We start from the raw sequence: 19,860 nt of genomic DNA, 5'->3' as shown, positions 1-19,860 counted from the left end.
GGAGCGAGATTTCTTTAAAACTTTGTTATGGACAATTCACAATCTCTAGTTTCTCCCGTTGCGGAGCACAGGCTCCGGACGCGCAGGCTCAGCAGCCATGGCTCACGGGCCCAGCCGCTCCACGGCACATGGGATCTTCCCGGACCGGGGCACGAACCCGTGTCCCCTGCATTGGCAGGCGGACTCTCAACCACTGCGCCACCAGGGAAGCCCCACAATCTCTAGCTTTGAATCCATGCTTCATCCGGATGCATTCATAGGTTAGAATATAATCGGAAGAAAAATACTTAAAAATGTGTGTGAGATGAAGCCAATTTAACACTGCCTAGTCTCAGTAAATAATAAGGAAAAGACATTTGGAATAGAATGCTGCTTTGGGATCCCCATTTCTCTAAAACTCCTAGAAGTGAACTCTGTTCAAGCATCACTTCTTCCAGAAAGAAACAAGACAAACTTACCTGATCTGAAGTTGGTGCCACTTGAGGGTGGAACGGTCCTGGGCATTCCTTTATAATCATACCCTGTATTGTAATTCTGTACTCCCCCAACCCTTTAGAGAAAATTGAGCATCTTTAAGGCAGTGATCACATTTAGAAATTAATGCCTGGCACATGTACTAATGAATCTACGATCTGCTCACCCAGGATGACCTGATGCAGGGAAGTTTTCCCATGTTAAGAAATAATTCTCAAATGCTAAGGCTACTTTCCAAGTAAGGATAGCGACAATTTTTATACTAAACCAAACTATAATAAAAATCTTAATTTATGAGAAGAATTGAATCAGACTTATTAGACAATTTAATTTTTAGCAAACAACTTTGAACCTTATTTTAATTCAACTCATTTCATTTTCTTACTCGTATATATTACACAGGGGTCAAGAGGAGAATTTTTCTCAATGACTAAATCTTAGCATCTCAGGGTGACAATTTTAAATCATGAACTGTAGCAAACCCGTTTATATGAGAAGTTGGGCTGAGTGTATAGGTACCCCAAGAAAGTTGGTTTCCTGCCCATATTTCTGACAGCTTATTATTACTGACTTTTTGCCCTAAATGATAATGTATGTCTGGGTGTAATTGTAGGCTCCACATAGAATTGGTTGATCAATCTTTTGCTTCTACTGGCCTCCTCCTTCACAAACAGAACTTTAAACAAAAACTATGACATAGATTCACAGTAAAGGGGAAGGCAAGCTTTCCTATAGTAATCAAGATGGTGTGATGCTGGTTTAAGAACAGACATAGAGATCAATAGAACAGAATCAAGTCCAGAAATAGACCTACACATACAAGGTCAACTGATTTCAACAGAGGTGCCACTGTAATTCAATAAGGAATGCAAAATCTTTTCAACAAATGGTGCTGAATGACTTCCACTAAAAAACCCAAAACAGGGGCTTCCCTGGTGGCGCAGTGGTTGAGAGTCCGCCTGCCGATGCAGGGGACGTGGGTTTGTGCCCCGGTCCAGGAGGATCCCATGTGCTGCGGAGCCGCTGGGCCTGTGAGCCATGGCCGCTGAGCCTGCGCGTCCGGAGCCTGTGCTCCGCAACGGGAGAGGCCACAACAGTGAAAGGACCGTGTACCGCAAACAAACAAACAAAAACCCAAAACAACTTCATCTCATACATTGTACAAAACTTAAAGTGGATCTAACACCTGAGAGCTAAAACTCTAAAACTTCTAGAAGAAATTCAGGAGAAAATCTTTGTACCCTAGAGTTAGTCAAAGATTTCTTAAGACACAAAAGTATGATCCATTAAAAAAAAGATAAATTAGACTACATCAAAATTAAACTCTGCTTTTCAAAAGACACTCTAGGAAAAAACACAAGCCACAGACTGGGGGAAAATATGTGCAAGATACATATCCAATAAAGAACTATATCCAAATATACACAGAACTCTTTCATCTCAAAAACAAGACAACAATATCAACAAAAGGAAACATAGGCAAGAGGTTTAAATGGACGCTTCAATAAAGAGGATATAAGAATGGCAAATAAGCACAGGAAAACAAAGATGTTCAACATCATTCGTCATTAGGGAAATAACACACCAAAATCACATTGAGATACCACTGCACACCTACTAGAATGCCTACGAGGAACAAGGCCTTGACAACACCTTGTGATGATGAAATCGCGGAGCAACTGAAACAATATGCTGCAGGTGAGGATGCAAACTGGTGCAGCTGCTATGGAAAAGCTTGGCAGTTTCTTAGAAACTTCAACGGACCCCAGCCATACGTCCCAGGAATCCCACTTCTAGGTATTTACCCAAGATAAAGGAAAACATGTGTCTATAAAAAAGATCCATATGTGAATGTTTATAGCAGCTTTATTTATAATAGCCAGAAAATAGAAGCAACACAAATATCCATCAATTGGTGAATGGATAAACTGTTGATACATCCATAAAATGGAATACTACTTAGCAACAAACAGGAACCGATCACTTATACAACACGGATGAACCTCAAAAGCATTATGCGAAGTTTAAAAAGGCAGACACAAAAGGATACCCACTGTATGGTTCCATTTATATGACATTCTGGAAAAGGCAAGACTATAAGGATAGAACTCAGGTGAGTGATTGTGAGGGGCTGGGGTTGGGGGAGAGGGACTGACTGCAAAGAGGCAGGACGAAACTTCTTTCCGGGTGATGAGGATGTTCTACTCCTTGACTGGGGGCAGGGGGTGTCATGGTTACATTCAAACTGCTAGGCTTAAAAGGGTAAACTTTACTGTAGGTGAATGACACCTCAATAAACCTGACTTTAAAAAGGAAAAGGAAAACAACAGCTCTTTCAATACAAAGCACAAATCAGGCATTATTAAGTATTTCCTCCTTGTTATGCCAGGTCTACAGCTGAAGTCTGGGCGTTGGGGGGTGGAGGCATTCAGTGAGAGAAAGTGGAAGCAACGTGTTTGCCAGGTCAGATCCAGAGAAAAGAACCGAATAACCACTTAATTTTAATTTCAAGGAATTTATCTTACATCGTCACGCAGGCCCAGTGTGGCATAATTTTCAATTACAAAAAACTGGAGGCAACTAGCGTCCATCAGTAGGGAGATGGCTAACTACATCATAGATATCCAAATTATATCATTCTATGCAGGGGTTAAAAAGACTGCAATGGCACCAGGGCTCCCCAAAATGGTATTATGTTGAATAAAGTTTTTAACTTGCAAAATGGAACATAGAGCGATCCCATTAGAAAACAACAAAACCTATGTTTACACAGGCAAAGGGTCTGGAAGAGGTTTGCCTGCTGTTACTGGTGTTGACACCTAGAAAGGTGGGGAGAGAAAGGTGTAGCTGCAGGATGCTTGCATTTGGTGGGGGGGAGACACTTTTTCATTATGCACAGTTCTCTACTTTTTTCAGTAGACACATAGGACTTTTGTAATAAAAATGAGTGAAAATAAAAGTTTAGGGGAAGCACCGTAGCAACAGTGAAGCGCTGCCCTGGTTTAAGGTAGTGCACACAGGATGAGAACTTCAGATGTCATGCTGCCATCTTCTGGAACAAGCAAGAATCTATGGGAGCAGGAAAAGATAAAAGTAGAAGCTATTCTAAGGCAAAATGTCAAGGGTTACTGCGGTAGAAAAGATAAGGCAAATTTTTGAATTAGCCATTAATGGAAAGAAACAGTTAAAAACACACAAGCATGATGACATACAGGAATCATTAACTTTTCACAAATTTTATGATACAAACGAGATGGTGGATAAAACTACCTCCAAGTTGTTTTGATTTCTCAAGACTTCTTTTTAGGAAAACAGTCCATTTGTTATTTACAGATAGCAACAAAATATTCATAGTGAAATATTTTAAAACGAATAGAACTTGGAAAGTGTTTATCTTTCTAACTGCAGATACTTGAAAATGAGAACAATTTTACATTGGAAAAAACAAGCCAAAAAAAAATCACTACCAAAAAAATCACAGACCAAAATGTCTCCTTCATCCTCACTAGCACTTTTTGGGAAATAAAACAAAGCACGTGAAATTCTGAAAATTCAAATACAATTGAGATCATATATCATACAGTAAAAATGGTAGAAAATAACAGTAATTTTAACCTTCCTATGAACAAACAACAAAAAATTTTTAAAAAACAAAACCCTCTCATATTGTATGTTTCTGAAAGTTTTTTTTTTTTTTTTAATGACCAAAACCAAAAGCTTCATAAGAAGTTTTTTTTTTTTTGGTTTGTTTTCAGTGGTAGACATTTGCCAACCGTACCAAACTATAAATGGGGGGAAAAGCCCATAAATAATTTACGTGTAAAGATAAAAGAATTTTTGAAACAATCCACCCTTTAGCAGGAGAAATTGGGGATCACTTTGAGTGTTAATGTAAAATACATTAGTCTTTAGCAGCAGGAGTTCCAGACCTATTGGTGCCAAGAAGGTAACAAATAGTCTCTATCTAAGGCAGGGGAAATGGGCGCCCAGCAGGAGCTTTCTTCCCTGTTGTGTTATTTATAGAGAGCCCTATTTGTTAACATGTTTCTGCTATCACAGGAGTAGGAGAGTTTAATGATTTAAAGGATTTCAAAGACAATTGTTTAATGATACAATGATTTACTTGCATTCACAAATTCTAAAAATATAGCAAGTTAGATTTTCAAACTGCTGTCACCAAAACTGTGATAGGATATACTGCTGAAGCTTAGCTGGACAAACCAAAACAAGTACTAGCTCTTGGTATGGTGAAATAAAAAGTCAGAAAGGCTGGAAAATGCCATGCTAAAAAAGAAATCAGCAACCTACCACCATGCTTCATGTTAGTAAACCAATTTGTTAGGGTCTTTTAAGTGAGTTTCTGGATTTTTTTTTTTTAATGGAAAACCATGAATTCAATCCCAAATTACCTGTGACTAATCTGAATGATCTGGGAGATGAGTCTTCAACTAGACTGCTTATATTTTCACCAAAAACCAAACCCCTACTTCCTACACCACAAAGCATACAAGAGTGTTGTGTGAAGGTCAAAATGCTTTCATGTTAGTTATTTCTAAATTATATATTCACTTTATAATGACAGATTTGCAATATTCTGGTTATTGAAAGAATTTTCCAAAATCCCATGTTTAAGATTTGATTTTAATCTATTAAAATAAAATTTTTATTTGAGACAAAGTATATTATTAAAGCTTCTCTTAACTTTAACCCCAAAGGGAAAAAAACAAATTTTATCATTTCCATCTTTCCTACTTGTTAAAATTTTTAACCCGTTTTTTGGGGGCAATCTTTTAAAATAAAAACATACCTCACCCCACTTTCTTTAACAGTTTCAACCTTATATTACCTTCAATTTTCATAAAGTTACATTAATTCTAACAATTTGTTAAAGACCAAAACAAAACACTCTTCTCATCCAGATATAATAAGTCAATTCTAAAAGATGCTTTTTTTACAACAGAAACTCTAAACCTTCAGTGATAAATATGTGCTAACATGAAATAAAACTTAAGAGACATGCTGTTAGGTCTAAAAGCAATCCTTTTTAACGGAATACCAATAAAGCTTTTATCATTTGTGGGGAGAACATGTTTAATACAACGCTTTCAGTTTGAAAGATGGAGAAATTCACTTATTTCTACTTAAAAGTAGGTTCTACTCAAATAATTTTATTTGAAACTTTTAAAACACTGAGGTTGAACAAAGGATGGGAACTTGGATGAAAGAATCTTTCAGGCATGAATGGTTGGTTACCTTCTCTCTCGCCAAAACGTTCTGCAGGGAATGTCAGTTACTGCTTTAGTTCTCTGATATGTCCGATTCTCTCGAAGTCACTTGGAGAGCTTCCTTCTGGTTGAGAAAGGTGGTTCTTTTGTAGCCTCTCGACTGGGTGGTGTTTTTAGGATCTGCAAGTGTAGATGTACAAAAGCTCTTCCGTCTCCTCCCAGGTAGACTGGCAGCAGCAGCAGCAAAGCCCTCACTGTTTTCTTTACCTGGTGTGGAGGGCAGCACACAAGGTTTTTGCCTGGAGGACCCGTTCTCAAATCTTCTGCTGTCAAATGTACCTATTGTTCTCCTCTTGGTTCTTTGGGAAATGCCGGAAGCGGGAGGCAATGGAAGGGAAATCCACACAAGCCCTTCACTTTCCAAACCTTTTTGTAGCCTTGTGCTGCGTCTTACTTTGGTTTCACTCTTTGTTCTCTGAAAGGTTTGCTCAATGGAGTCAGATAAATCTTTATACAGTTGGGAATTTTCTAAACTAATTTCTACAGAGCTGCTCACACTGTAGGAAGGTTTGGGATTCTCGATTTTTTCCAAATGTAAACTTTGCCCATCAGAACAAGCCATGGACTGTCTTCTGTATTTCCTTTCTCTGTAACTCACACCACGACTACTTGCTATGGAGTTTCTTCCCAAATCCTCACCTTGACTTTGACTTTCTTTCAAGTGGTCAATTAAGACATCTTCTGAACAATCACATTCTTTTTGTGAGTCGGGCATTAAATGCTTGGCCTGCAGTTTTCCTTCTGGAACGACTAAGAAGTCATCCTGGTTTTCACATTTGATGTTTATATCTTCTGAGATTTTAAAGATTTGAAAAAGGTTTTCCATATTTTGACCAGCAGCAGTAAGTTCTTGGGACTGCATGGTAAAATCAGGTTTTGGATTGTCTGATACAATGGGTGTTTCAGTCACAGAAGGACAAGAAATATGGCTGTTTTCATTCTCAGTCTCAGTTTTTAGTTCATTTTCACTTTCCAACTTAATTGCTGCTTTTGGAATATTTTTGTTTTCATTAATTTCTATAGTACTTGTATTTGAACCTTGCTCAAAAGTAGCATTAATAAGTGATGAAGAACTTTTCATGTCAGAGCTGCAGAATTCAGACACATCGTATTTATTAAAGCCTCGAACCATCTGCCAATCCTCTGGGTTCTGGAGCAAAATATTATTTCTCTTCGGAAGCTTCACTTCTTCAAGTTCCTCATTTGAGTTGAAATCATCTATGGGCATGTAAATAAGTTTAAATTGAATTAAAAAGTAACAGTGGAAATAAACTTTCACAAATCAAACAGGTGTCAAATTGTATTCTGTGTGTCAAGCTTTCAAAGAAATCGCCAAGACCTACAAATGCTACCCTGTACTTGTCCCCATCTGTCATCGTTCTTTCTCTTTCAGTTCTTCCTCACCCCACAGGTTAAGAAAATATGTACTTAATGCATGAATTAATAAAGCATATAACCTGAGACCATGGAAATGAGAACTGTATCTGAAATTGCTTCCTCTATTCTAATGTGCTTCCCATTCTACAAGGTCAATTAGCATGAGGCAGACACACTTCCTATCTCCCAAAAAATGAATTACTGAAAATCGGCAACATCATGCTTCTGAAACTTTTCCATCAATGTTCCCCCTTGAAATAGAAGAGAAAAAACTTGGAATTCTGGGGAATTTGAGGACTTAGCTAAAAAGGTACTTCTGAAGACACTCAAGTCTTATGCCCAGTGTTTAAAAAATTAACATTAAACTGCACCAAACTCTCAAAAAGAGCCCTGGTTGTTTCAATATTCTAGAAATCTCTCCCTTTCCCTGCCAATCTCTGAATATAATTCACCCTCCAGGAAGACACGCCATGTGGGCCCTGCCATGTGTTTCTGGCACACGGTGTCACATCACAGGTGAAAAACACATCATCAAGGTTTTAAAGTCACATAACACAGCCTAAGTGAATCTAGGCTTTATGAGTTCTAAATCTCAGTACTATTAGAAGCCATCTCTCTGGTTATCTCACATAATAAAGTTTTTAATTGGTCAGTCAAAGGAGTATAAAAATGTTTTAAACAAAATAAAAACTGAAAGATAGGGCTTCCCTGGTGGCACAGCTGTTGAGAGTCCGCCTGCCGATGCAGGGGACACGGGTTCGTGCCCCAGTCCAGGAAGATCCCACATGCTGCGGAGCGGCTGGGCCCATGAGCCATGGCCGCTGAGCCTGCGTGTCCGGAGCCTGTGCTCCGCAATGGGAGAGACCACAACAGTGAGAGGCCCGCATACCGCAAAAAAAAAATAATAATAATAAAAAAAATAAAGACTATTTAAAAAAAAAAACTGAAAGATAAAACATAAGCTGAGCCAAAAATCTACAAAAAACATTTCAGTGTGAAAAGGTATATATACATCCGGGATTTGGGTACTTACAATCATGTCACAGAAAGCTAGAGATTAACATAGGGCAGGGGGCCCTTGGTATCAACCAACCAATCTGTCAACTGAGCTCTTTATACAACTTTAAAAATTGATATTCGTGTATTTTTCGTGAAATTAACATACTAGAAAAGGAAGGTAGGGGAAAGGGATGGAGGGAGGAAGAGAGAAATAGACAGGAAAGAAGGGAGAGAGAGAGAGAACGGCTTTAGACCCTCATAGCAGATGAAACCATTGGTTACTGATAAAAAGTGTTTCATGTATTTTTGAAAAGAAATTCTCTAATAAGACGCAAGATGTAAAATATACACTAACAGTCATTGTTCAAGTATCTTTGGAAAAAAGGAAACTGTTAGGAACTACAGATATAACGAAAATAAGTCTCAAGGGAAAGGCAACTTGCAGGGGAGGGAGGTGGACAGATCGTTATAAACCAGGTGGTAAAGGTGTAAGGTGAACAAAGAGTTTTCCTGGAAAGGCAGCCAGCATGGCTAAATCCTAAAGGCTAAGCAGCATCAGGCCAGATTTAAAAGAGGTGAGGTGGCCGACGTCCTGTCCCACGATGTAGCACAGAAAGAGGCTAGGGCAGGACAGCTCCACCTCTGCTGGAGCCCCGGGGCCGGAGGAATATGTCTATGTGGGGTGGCCGTGTGTTTGTTTAAACTTTTGGGCGTTCCTGAAATAACAAGTAGGCAGAGGCCAAGAGTCTATAATGGCATGTACCATATTCGTCCTCGAATCTATGATAGATCCTACGTGCTATGCTGCAAATGGGACGCAGGCTATAAATATGTGGTGATTGACAAAGGCAGCTATCTTAAGAATGATTACATACAAAATTCACACACGAAATGAACACACACTCCAGCTTTTCAGCATGATTTAGTCAATTTAAACTCAAGCATTACCAACCAGATGCAACTCCAATCCAATTTTTGTCTAATCAGGATACCAACAGACTTAATCTTCCTTTTAAACAAAATTTTCCAAGTAATCAAGTTCAATTTATAAATGTTATTTCTAGAAGATGCTTAGCAGTGCCAACTCTACTGAAACATCAGAGGGCAAGGTTTTTTTGTTTTATTTTATTTATTTAAATGTTGAGCCTTCTTTTAATTTATTTATTTTTCTTTTTGGCTGTGTTGGGTCTTTGTTTCTGTGCAAGGGTTTTCTCTAGTTGTGGCAAGAGGGGGCCATTCTTCATCACGGTGCGCGGGCGTCTCACTGTCGTGGCCTCTCTTGTTGCGGAGCACAGGCTCCAGACACGCAGGCTCAGTAGTTGTGGCTCACGGGCCTAGTTGCTCCGCGGCATGTGGGATCTTCCCAGACCAGGGCTCGAACCCGTGTCCCCTGCATTAGCAGGCAAATTCTCAACCACTGTGCCACCAGGGAAGCCCTTAATTTTTATTCTTAATCCATAGAAGATATACCTATTACTGAGCCATCACCTTGTTGACTTTTAGTGATGGATTACAACACCAAACAATTCATTTTACTTTACCAAAACACTTTAAAAAGCAAAAAGAAACAGGGTGAAAGGAAATTCTTTCCCCTAAAATTATATGTAATATTTTGTGCCTGAGTTTTTCTGGGGGGAGGATCCAGAGTGTCCAACAGGTTCTGAAAAGGGTCTAGGTGAAAGTTACAAACGACAGCTTCTTTAACTTAAAATTTTTGTGGGAATAGGAGGGAAAGTTGCTATTTTAAATTTATGTACTCTTTACACAATGAATGGGAAGAAGGGAAAAAAGAGAGTGAAATAGCAACAAAGAGGGAGGAGAGAAGAGATACAATATCGACAACAGGAAAAGGCCAGGCTACCTGAACACATCCTCCAGATGCTCGGAACCAGCGGCGTCTCAGATGCCTCAGGCAGCTCAGGAATAGGGCTCAGGAGTGGCTTCTTAGACGCAATGTCTCTTTCCCCATATAAAGACTTCTGAACACCTTTTTTCTTTCCCTTTGCTTTCTTCCTTCTGCAACTTTTTAAAACCTGAGAAAATGTATTAAAACACTGTAATTGAGAAAGATGTAGCTCCATGTACAATGTTGACTCAAACTAATTTTTACAAAAAAAACTTAAAGACTAGTTATTCCATTCAAAATTGTAGGAATCTCAGTCAGGGCTAAAGGGCTAGGTAGCTTACACAAAGTCAAACTATGAAACAGAACTCAATTTACAAATTGTAGAGTAATGGTCTATATTTCCACAAAGCATTTGCCAAAGTAAGTTCTGGGTAAGTGAAAAATAGGTGAGATGTTGTAGAACTGGACAGACTTAAGACATGAGGAATTTGTAACTAGGATGTGGTTACGATGACTCAGGATTAACCTAGAATGAGTTATCTATTGGAAACTAGGGGAGACTGTTTTCTGTTCCTAGATCTGGATGAAGAAACCACAGGTGTGTACAGAAAATTTGAAGATAACCCAAAGCTGCTTCAAACAACAGGTGATCTAATCAAGATGAAAATGACTAGGTCAAAATAAGATGGAGTTTAATAAGCACAAGTAGAAGATGAGGGACAGAGGTTTGGTAATAACTGATGGAAAACATAGGTTTCTATAAAAATTAAAACTGTTTTAATAACATCTGAATGCAGTATTCAATTCAATTCTGACTGCATGTCAGTAACTGAGCACTCATGTTCTATGTTAAAAAAAAGTTTCATATGGAGAAGTCTTGAGGGAAACTCAAACACTGTATTGAAATAATAGGTTGTTATGAGCAAAAATGAAATATATTCAACGTCATAATATTGGAAAGAACCAGATTTTAGGTCAACATAAGGAACACACTGTTAACAATTACAGCTTCTGGAAAATGGCATCCATTCAAAGATTTACTGAGAAACTGCTATGTGCAGGTAATAATTTGCTAGGTATGAGATATAAAAACAAACAGGAAGTGGTCTTTAGGGAACTCTTGGTCTAATTTTAATACATACAGACCAGGACAGGCTCTACACAGATTGAGAACACAGAGACCTGGCCTACAGGAGGTTTTCAAGACAGGCTCCACAGGAAATGGAATGTCTAGGCCAAGTCTTCCAACAAGTGAGAATTGTTTTGGTTGAGGATGACAGTGGCACAGAAGGGCTTTTCAAAGGAAAGAGAATGGCATACGGAACAGGTCTAAGGGAGGTGGCACAGAGCAAAGGGGGAACTGCAATTAGCTGTACGTGGTCAGTGAACCCACAGAGAAGTGGCAGAAGAGGCCAACAAAGCAAGCAGGGCCCTTCTCTGCAATAAGTATGAGCCTGACAGCCACGAGGGTTCACCACATGGTGATTTAGAGAGTGATATCTGAGTTTGCATTTAAGAAAGATCGTTTGGGTGACAGCACAGAAACTAATGGTGTGGAAGATATTCGAGAGCACAGAAGTGGCACAAAACTATAAGTTCCTTGAGATATTTATAGATATCCTGTAAAAACAAAACAAGAAAAAACATTCCATGGAAAAATAATTTTAGAACTGTACAAGATAAATGTTCCTCTTAGTGATTTACAATATACACTTAACGTTAAATCCTCTAAGAAGTCCTCGGTATAAATAACCTCTATATATGTTAGAAAAATGCTGGGCTAAATATTTTTCCATGAAACATTTTTTTCAGGGAACATCTGTTGACTTCCAAGAAACAGTTGGGAAAATAACAGCATGGACAATGTAAATGGAAGCAAAGAGAAAAATCTTGACTTGGGCTCCACAGATGAACTGCAAGAGAGAAACATTTGGCTTCGTGTTAGTCACCTTCGGTTCAAATCCTGACCCTGCCACTTTATGGCTTTATAATCTTAGGCAAGTTACCTCACCTCTCTGTACCTCATTCTTCTCATCTGCAAAATGGGAACCACAAAAGCACATACCACAGAAAGTTGTGCTGAGTATTAAATATGTTAATATATGTGAAATGGGTAAAGTATGGCTTGATTGATGGTAAGGGCTATGTGTTAGCTATTCTTTTTCTTTTAAATTCCTTCTTACTATTTTGAGTATTGATATGGAGAAAAATATTTGTAATACTAAATTATGCTCTTAGTATTACTGTGTGACCCAGGCCCTAGTAGGTTGGTTAATATACTGTGATCAATGTCATCAGGTTATAACCTCCAGAACAGTTTCTGATTCATAGCTCAGGTAAATACCCTTTTAGCAGGATTTTGGAAACCTCTGTTTACCTTAACTGCAAAAGCACCTGCAACAGCGCCTGGCACTTTAGTGGCTTCTCAACAAACATACGTGAACAAATGAATGAATGATTGTGAAAAAAAAGGTACAAACTTCATAAAATTTGCTAACCATGATGAAAGACTAATATTATTTTTTTCATGGTCATGGGCCAGGAGGACACCACCCAAAAAGAAAAAAGATGAAAGCACCTGTGGTCTGTCATGAAAATATATCTAGCAACGCTTATCTTATCCACAAGAAGGTTGCATCTGCAAAGGCTAGAACCTTATCAACCTTATTGGAGTAAAATTTGAATTTACTCCAATACAAAAAGCCTTGCTGAGACTGTAGTAAACAAGAGAAGCCATGTGTGATTGGAATCCTCGGGGAGCCCCGTGATCTAGAAATGATGAGACTGGTTTATGACTTGGAGGAGACAAAGGACAACTGAAGATATCATACCTAAAAGGTTTCTATTTACTCCCAAATCACCAGTATTTCTTCTCATACAGTGGAGGAGGTCATGCAACAGAAGTAAATGCTTACTTCTCGTGTTATTTTCACAATTAAGTCAAACTGTTTTCTGAGAGTAGCTTTAAAATTATTTAAAAATAATTAATGTACATGGCAACACATCAAACTGAACAGGAAAGCTTCTGGTGAAAAGCAAACATTTCCCTGTCCCTGCCATTCACTTATTTAATGGTCCATTTTTAGTTCCTGTGGCTGGCTCCATCTCTCTAAATAAGGGGCTGAGATTGCTGTATTTTTTTTTTATATATATATATACTTATTTATTTATTTTTGGCTGCATTGGGTCTTCGTTGCTGCGCGTGGGCTTTTTCTAGCTGCGGCGAGCAGGGTCTACTCTTCGTTGCGGTGCACGGGCTTCTCATTGCATTGGCTTCTCTTGTTGTGGAGCACGGGCTCTAGGCACACCGGCTTCAGTAGTTGTGGCTCACGGGCTCTAGAGTGCAGGCTCAGTAGTTGTGGTGCACGGGCTCAGCTGCTCCGCAGCATGTGGGATCTTCCCAGACCAGGGCTCGAACCCGTGTCCCCTGCATTGGCAGGTGGATTCCCAACCAATGCGTCACCAGGGAAGCCCCAGATTGCTGTATTTTTAATGTTTAATAACAGAAAATTTCCAACACCCCAAAAATAGAATAGTATCTTGAACCCCACATACCCAACAATTAGCTCTTATAATTACTAACACATGGAAATCATGATTCATATATAAGCCCCTTCCCTCAGATTATTTTAAAGCAAATCCCAGACATTACATCATCTCATCTAAAGATCCTACAGTATCTCTAAGAGATAAGGACTTCTTTTTTTTTCCACCAAAAAAGTGGAACATTTTATTACCCGGCATTGTATTTTTTTTTATTATTATTATTTTTGCTGTACGCGGGCCTCTCACTGTCGTGGCCTCTCCCATTGTGGAGCACAGGCTCCGGACGCGCAGGCTCAGTGGCCATGGCTCACGGGCCTAGCCGCTCCGTGACATGTGGGATCTTCCCAGACCGGGGCACGAACCCGTGTCCCCTGCATCAGCAGGTGGACTCTCAACCATTGCGCTACCAGGGAAGCCCTGGCATTGTATTTTATTGTTGATTTTTTTCCTCTTTTACAATGGAGTTTTATTTCTTTTCCAGCTTTGAGATATAATTGACATATAACAGCATGTAAGTTTAAGGTATACAAGGTAATGACTTGAGATAGATAGATATATACTGAAATGATTACTTTTTTCTTTTTATAACAATGACAAATACTAGTCAGCAAAAAAAGGAACTACTGATACACACAAATCTGGACAAATCTCCAGAGAATGCTGCCGAGTGAAAAAAGCCAGTCCCAAAAGGTTACAGTGTGTGATTCCACTTACAAAATATTCTTGAAATGACAAAATGAAAGAAATGGAGAACAGATTAGTGGTTGCCACGGGTTAAGGTGGGGGTTGACAGTGGGAAGTGGACACAGCTGCAGACCAGAAGAGATCTTTGCAGCGCTGGAAATGTCCTGCATCTTGACTGTATTTTGATATTGTACTACTGTGATACTGTATAATGGTTTTACAAGATGTCACCATTGTGGGGAGCTGGGCAAAGGGTGTCTGGGATCTTTCTAATTATTCTTGCAATAGAATGCATCTCGAAAACAATATCAAAATAAAAATTTAGATGCAAAAACAATGATAGGCAGTTTTCCCTAGTATTTCCTCAGAGTTCAAACTTCTCTAATTTGTCCCTAATTGTCTTTTTACAATTGTTCAAATCAGGATCCCAACAAGGTCTCCACATATGCCACTTGGTTGATGGATTTCCTTTGATCTATGGCTCTTTTTTTCCCCCTTGTTATTTGGTGAATGTTCTGAGGCATTTATCCTGTAGTAGCTGAGAAGCTCTGGATTTGGGTAACTGCAATCATGTGTGTTTTTATGTTCCTCCACCCCCTGGTATTTCCTATCCACTGGTCATTAGATCCAGGCTTGATTCAATTCAGCTTTCATGCTTGTTGGAAAGACCATCTCATGGAAGATTATCGAGGTCCTCACTGCACCAGGAGGCTCATATTCTCTCCTTGTGTGGTGTTATGAATGGCCAGTGCTCTCAGGTGTCCAGTCCCATCCATCCATTACCTTTGGCTCCCCCATTGGCTTCTACCTAACATCCAACAGCTTTTGTGAACCGGTCTTTTTGACTAGTGAAAATTCTTCGATAAAGAATCTTCCCTTATCAGTTATTTGTTTACTTGAAATAGAGCTCAAATTTTATTTTCCACTTTCCAAGAAAAACAAAAACCCTGAAAATAAAAGAGTTGATGCCCTAGACAGTTTCTAATGTGGCCTTTAAGTTTTGCTGTTAGTTTTTAATTATGAGGAAATTGGTTTTTCATATTTGATGCCAGTGTTTTAATCCATTGCAATCGTTATCTCTGATGGTCACACTGTCCTATCTTTGGTCAGCGGAAGCCCCTTTGGAATGATTTTGTGTCCTTTAACGTGGCTTCCTTGCTCGCACACTGGTCCAGACCTGGGCTCATTTTCTACTTTTGCCGTTGTAAATCTGAAAGCAGCCATTTCACTAAGGTAACGCTGATCCCTTTTAGTTGAAATGGTAGAGATGGTAACATAGGTACAAAGGATGCTCAGTGCTTCTATGCCTACCAACAGACAGAGCTAGAAAATTATTTTAAATGGGTAAAAGCACGTGTTCATGATATTTCCAATTCAAATTTAGCCTAACAATGTTTTGAATTTGATTTCAATTTTATCTTGTCTCTAGTGAAGAGTCTTGATTCCTAATGACAGTAAAAAACATCCCCACAAAACCCTGCTTACTTGATTCATTCTAGATTGAATTCTTCTATCAGTGCGTATTTCATAACTGTTTAAACTTTTTGTGCAGTTATTTTTGTCCTTAGGATACATCCCATTTGGACTTTTCAAACTTCTGATTTGAAAAAACTCTATGAGGTTAAGCCACCAACTTGATATAGTTACATGTTTCATTTTGTTTTCAATTTTTTTTAATTGAGCTATAATGGTTCCATAGTCACGCAGAACATTTACACAGTTCAAAGTCAAAAGTAAAAAACACATTCAAGGAAATCTAGCCTTCATTCCTTCCTGTTCCCTCCTCTGTCTCTTCTCCTGACAGGTAACCAGGTTTTATTTTGTCTTTGGCCTATTCTCCCCCTTTTTTTGTAGTGTTTAAGATTATATATATGTGTATTGATATATACATTTTTTTTTTTTTTTCTGCAGTACGCGGGCCCTCTGGTTGTGGAGCACAGGCTCCGGACGCGCAGGCTCAGCGGCCATGGCTCACGGGCCCAGCCGCTCCGCGGCATGTGGGATCTTCCCGGACCGGGGCATGAACCCGTGTCCCCTGCATCGGCAGGCGGACTCTCAACCACTGCGCCACCAGGGAAGCCCGATATATACCTTTTTTAAAATGCTCCCTACTTCCTTAGATAAAAGGTAACATATGAGTTTGCCATATTAGCTGCCATAACAAAACACCAGAGGCTGGGTGGCTTAAACAATATTAATTTATCTTCTCACAATTCTGGAGGCAGTAAGTCCAAGATGGAGGTGCTGACAGGACTGGTCTCCCCTGAGGCCTCTCCCATGCGCATACAGATGGCCACTCTCCTGCTGCCGCTTCTCCCTGTCTGTGCCCCCCCAGGCGTCACCCTTTGTATCCAAATTTCCTCTTATAAGGACACCAATCAGATTGGATTGGGGCTAGGAACCACCTAAGGGCCTCATTTATTAACTTAATCACCTCTGAGGAGGCCCTATCTCCAAACACAGTCACATTCTGAGATACTGGGGTGTCGGCTCCATCGTATGCCTTCTGAGAACACAATTTATCCCACACCAGGTAGCTTACAACTTGTTTTTTTTCACTTAACAGTAAATACATCCTAGCATCACTGCATAGTGGTTTGGATCGTTTCTCTGCTATTTTCTACATCTACAAAAGACTCATTTTGTGACCACACCAGTTTATTCAACCAGTCTCGTGGACATCTGATGGACATTTGGTTTGTTAATCTTTTGCATTACAGAGTGTTGCAATAACTAACTTTGTACATATGCCTTTCTGTATTTTTGTCATTAGATCTTTGTGACAGATTCCTAGAAATGGAATTGCTGGGTCAAAGGGTAAATGAAAATATTTAATTTGGCTTGATATTGCCAAATTGCCCTCCACAGAGATTCACACTACCAGAAAATGTACAAGCGTGCCTATCTCTCCCCAGCCTCGCCAGCAAAGTATGCTGTCAAACTTCTGGATTTTTGCTAATCAAAAATGGTAAGAAACGGTATCTCAATGCATGTTAGACTCGCAGTTCTCTTATGATGAGCGAGTCTGAACATGTTTTCCATGTTTAAGGGCCCTTTCAATTTTGTGAACAAAAATCTCTTGGAGATTTTGATACGAATTACAAAAACTTTTTTCCAAGTTTGTCCTTTGTCTTTTAAATTTTCTTACGGAGCTTTTCCCCCATGCATGCTCCATGCTGTTTGGGTCAAATGGAGCAAAATTTACCAATCTTTGACCTCACTGTTTCTGGTTTTTGAGTCATATTTTGTAAACTTTTTCCATTTCTAGGTTATAAAGGAATTCATGCTTATGAATTCTACTGCTACTTCCAAGTTAGCAATTTTATTTTCAAAACTTTTCCAGCTTTATTAAGGTATGATTGACAAATAAAAATTGTATTTATTTAGATTTCACATGACTTAAGGTGCACATGATTTAATATATGTATACATTATAAAATGATTATCAGAGTCAAGTTAATACACACATCCATCACCTCACATAGTGACTATTTGTGTGTGTGTGTGTGTGTGTGTGTGTGTGTGTGTGGTGAGAACACTTAAGATCTACTCTCTCAGCACATTTCAGCCTACGATACAGTACAGATCTCTGCTGCCTCCTTACCATAAACCATGAGGCTATCACTTACTTAAACTAAACCTTCCTCTTCCCTATGTTAGTTTTGCTTCTTCTCTTGGTTACCTTTGAATTTACATTTCTATTTCTTTTTAAGAACTTTAAAAAAGTATATCTTGAACCCCTAATTTGCAAGATGATAATTTTAAAAACAGCCACAGTGCTTACAGGACAGAGCTCTGATTCCTTCTCTTTCCTCTGGCACCTCCTGTACATGATTCCTAATACTACAAAATATCCTTTTCCTTACACCCCATTGTTGCTTGAAATCACACTTACTAAAGTTTGCTTCATATTCGCTCCAAAACTCTTGCATTCAGACTTTTCTTTGGAATGGTATAGAATGACCTTTCTTTTTCTCCTGTTTTTTTTTTTTTAAAAAAATTAATTAATTAATTAATTAGGCTGTGTCGGGTCTTAGCTGCAGCACGTGGGATCTTCACTGCCGCGTGCAGGATCTTTAGTTGCGGCATTCAAACTCTTAGTTGCAGCACGTGGGATCTAGTTCCCTGAGCAGGGATCGAACCCGGGCCCCCTGCACTGGGAGCATGGAGTCTTAGCTACTGGACCACCAGGGAAGCCCCTCTTTTTCTTCTCATATGGCACATCTTCCATTTGCTCAATCATAGGTCTTTTTGTTTTTCCCTCCAGAGACCTCCTCCCTGGAGCACCCTTCTCTTGCTCAAATTTGGCCTGATTGCTCTTCTAGGCTGACTGAACAGCTATAATCAGAGGTTTCTACGGCACTCCTCTCCTGTGCTATTAGACCCACTGTGTCCTGGATTCTCAAGCTTACTTCCTCATTTTGCTAGAGTGTATCTCCCTCCAGTAATATTAAAAAACAAAAAAACCAAAAAACACATCTCTTGAGTGTCTTTCACAGTAATTTGGCTGGATACAGAATATTGGGCTTAAATTAAGTTTCTTTCAAAGCTTTAAATGTCCTGTTGAATTCTGTTTCAGTGTTCAGACTGCTGTCAAACTTGATACCACTCCGATCCTTGTTTCCTGGTAGGAAAAGTCCACTGTTCTCATTATCCTTATTGTTCAGTTTCTCACTGACATGTCGAAGTTGTGGTCTTTTCTCTTGGTCGTAGGAATTCAGTAGGACCTTTTAACTTGAAGACTCTTTTCTTCAGCTCTGGGAAACGCTCCCTTTTATTCTGGTAACTTCCTTCCATTCCATTTTCTCATTCTGAGACTCCAACGAAGTCTCCTAGATTGGTCTTCCATGTCTGTTCTTACTAGTCTATCATTCTCTTGTCCTCCCTTAACTTTCCTTAACTTTATTCTCTAGTCCAACTACCAAGTTTTATATATTTTTACAAACCTTTCTTTCTCTGCTCCTTTTTCATAGCATCCCCCGCCTCTTAGTTTTCTGCAGATAATATTTTCTGAAATATGAATATATCAGAATATTTACTTTCACGAAGTTTCTTTCCATTTTCTGAATAACCTTTCTCTCTGGGGGTCAGTTTTTCAAACTTACTAACATTGGTCTTTGATGCTCTTGGTTCTACTCAGTTATCTGACTCTTACTTAAGAAGATACTGGCTAAACTGGTAATGGGTTTCCTCTGCTTTCCAGCTCAGCCTCTTTCTTGCATGGGAATTCTACCAGGAACTCTGTGCAACACAGGGCAGGGCAGATGGAGAGGGTCAACCGCAGGCTTTGCTTTAGGGAAACGAGCTGGCTGTCCAGACTGTGGGACCTTCCAAATGCCAGAATGAGAACATTCAGGTGACAACCCCTGTTCTGAGCTTCAGGATGGGAGAGGGAGTGCGGGGCAAACCGGCGCAAATTGTTTCACATACAGGACTTCAATTAATCCGTTTCCACTACCACTTCTCACTCTCAGCACCACTGGACCTGCCAATACTGGGCCCAGAGTTCCTCGGGATTCCCATAAGCAGGCTGGCTCTCCCTCCCCCCCAGCACATTCTGGGCTGTAAACCTTTCCCCCTCTTTTATCTGTCAACCCGCTCCCATCTGCTTGTCTTCTAGAAATTCACTGAAGGCTGTTGTCGGTTGCT

The 19,860-nt window shown here is 39.5% G+C and overlaps 1 protein-coding gene and 1 pseudogene across 2 annotated transcripts in view; both read right to left on the bottom strand.

Moving 5' to 3' along the window:
* The window catches only part of LOC309963839 (glycerol-3-phosphate phosphatase-like), a 39,675-nt pseudogene extending 39,171 nt beyond the window's left edge, over nucleotides 1-504 (bottom strand). The window contains exon 1 of the transcript in view: nucleotides 459-504. The product of the transcript in view is annotated as a glycerol-3-phosphate phosphatase-like (transcript). The remainder of the gene's footprint in view (nucleotides 1-458) is intronic.
* Nucleotides 505-5,772: 5,268 nt separating this feature from the next.
* CDCA2 (cell division cycle associated 2) overlaps nucleotides 5,773-19,860 on the bottom strand; it is a gene marked incomplete at both ends in the record, with an annotated part of 48,406 nt that continues 34,318 nt past the window's right edge. Inside the window, 2 exons of the mRNA XM_082843566.1 lie at nucleotides 5,773-6,977; nucleotides 9,997-10,168. Coding sequence (XP_082699692.1) covers nucleotides 5,773-6,977; nucleotides 9,997-10,168 — 1,377 coding nt within the window. The remainder of the gene's footprint in view (nucleotides 6,978-9,996; nucleotides 10,169-19,860) is intronic.

Source organism: Leucopleurus acutus (assembly GCF_964270905.1).
Source record: "Leucopleurus acutus genome assembly, chromosome: 7".
NCBI classification, from domain to species: domain Eukaryota; kingdom Metazoa; phylum Chordata; class Mammalia; order Artiodactyla; family Delphinidae; genus Leucopleurus; species Leucopleurus acutus.
This window is presented reverse-complemented; position numbering and strand designations above follow the sequence as displayed.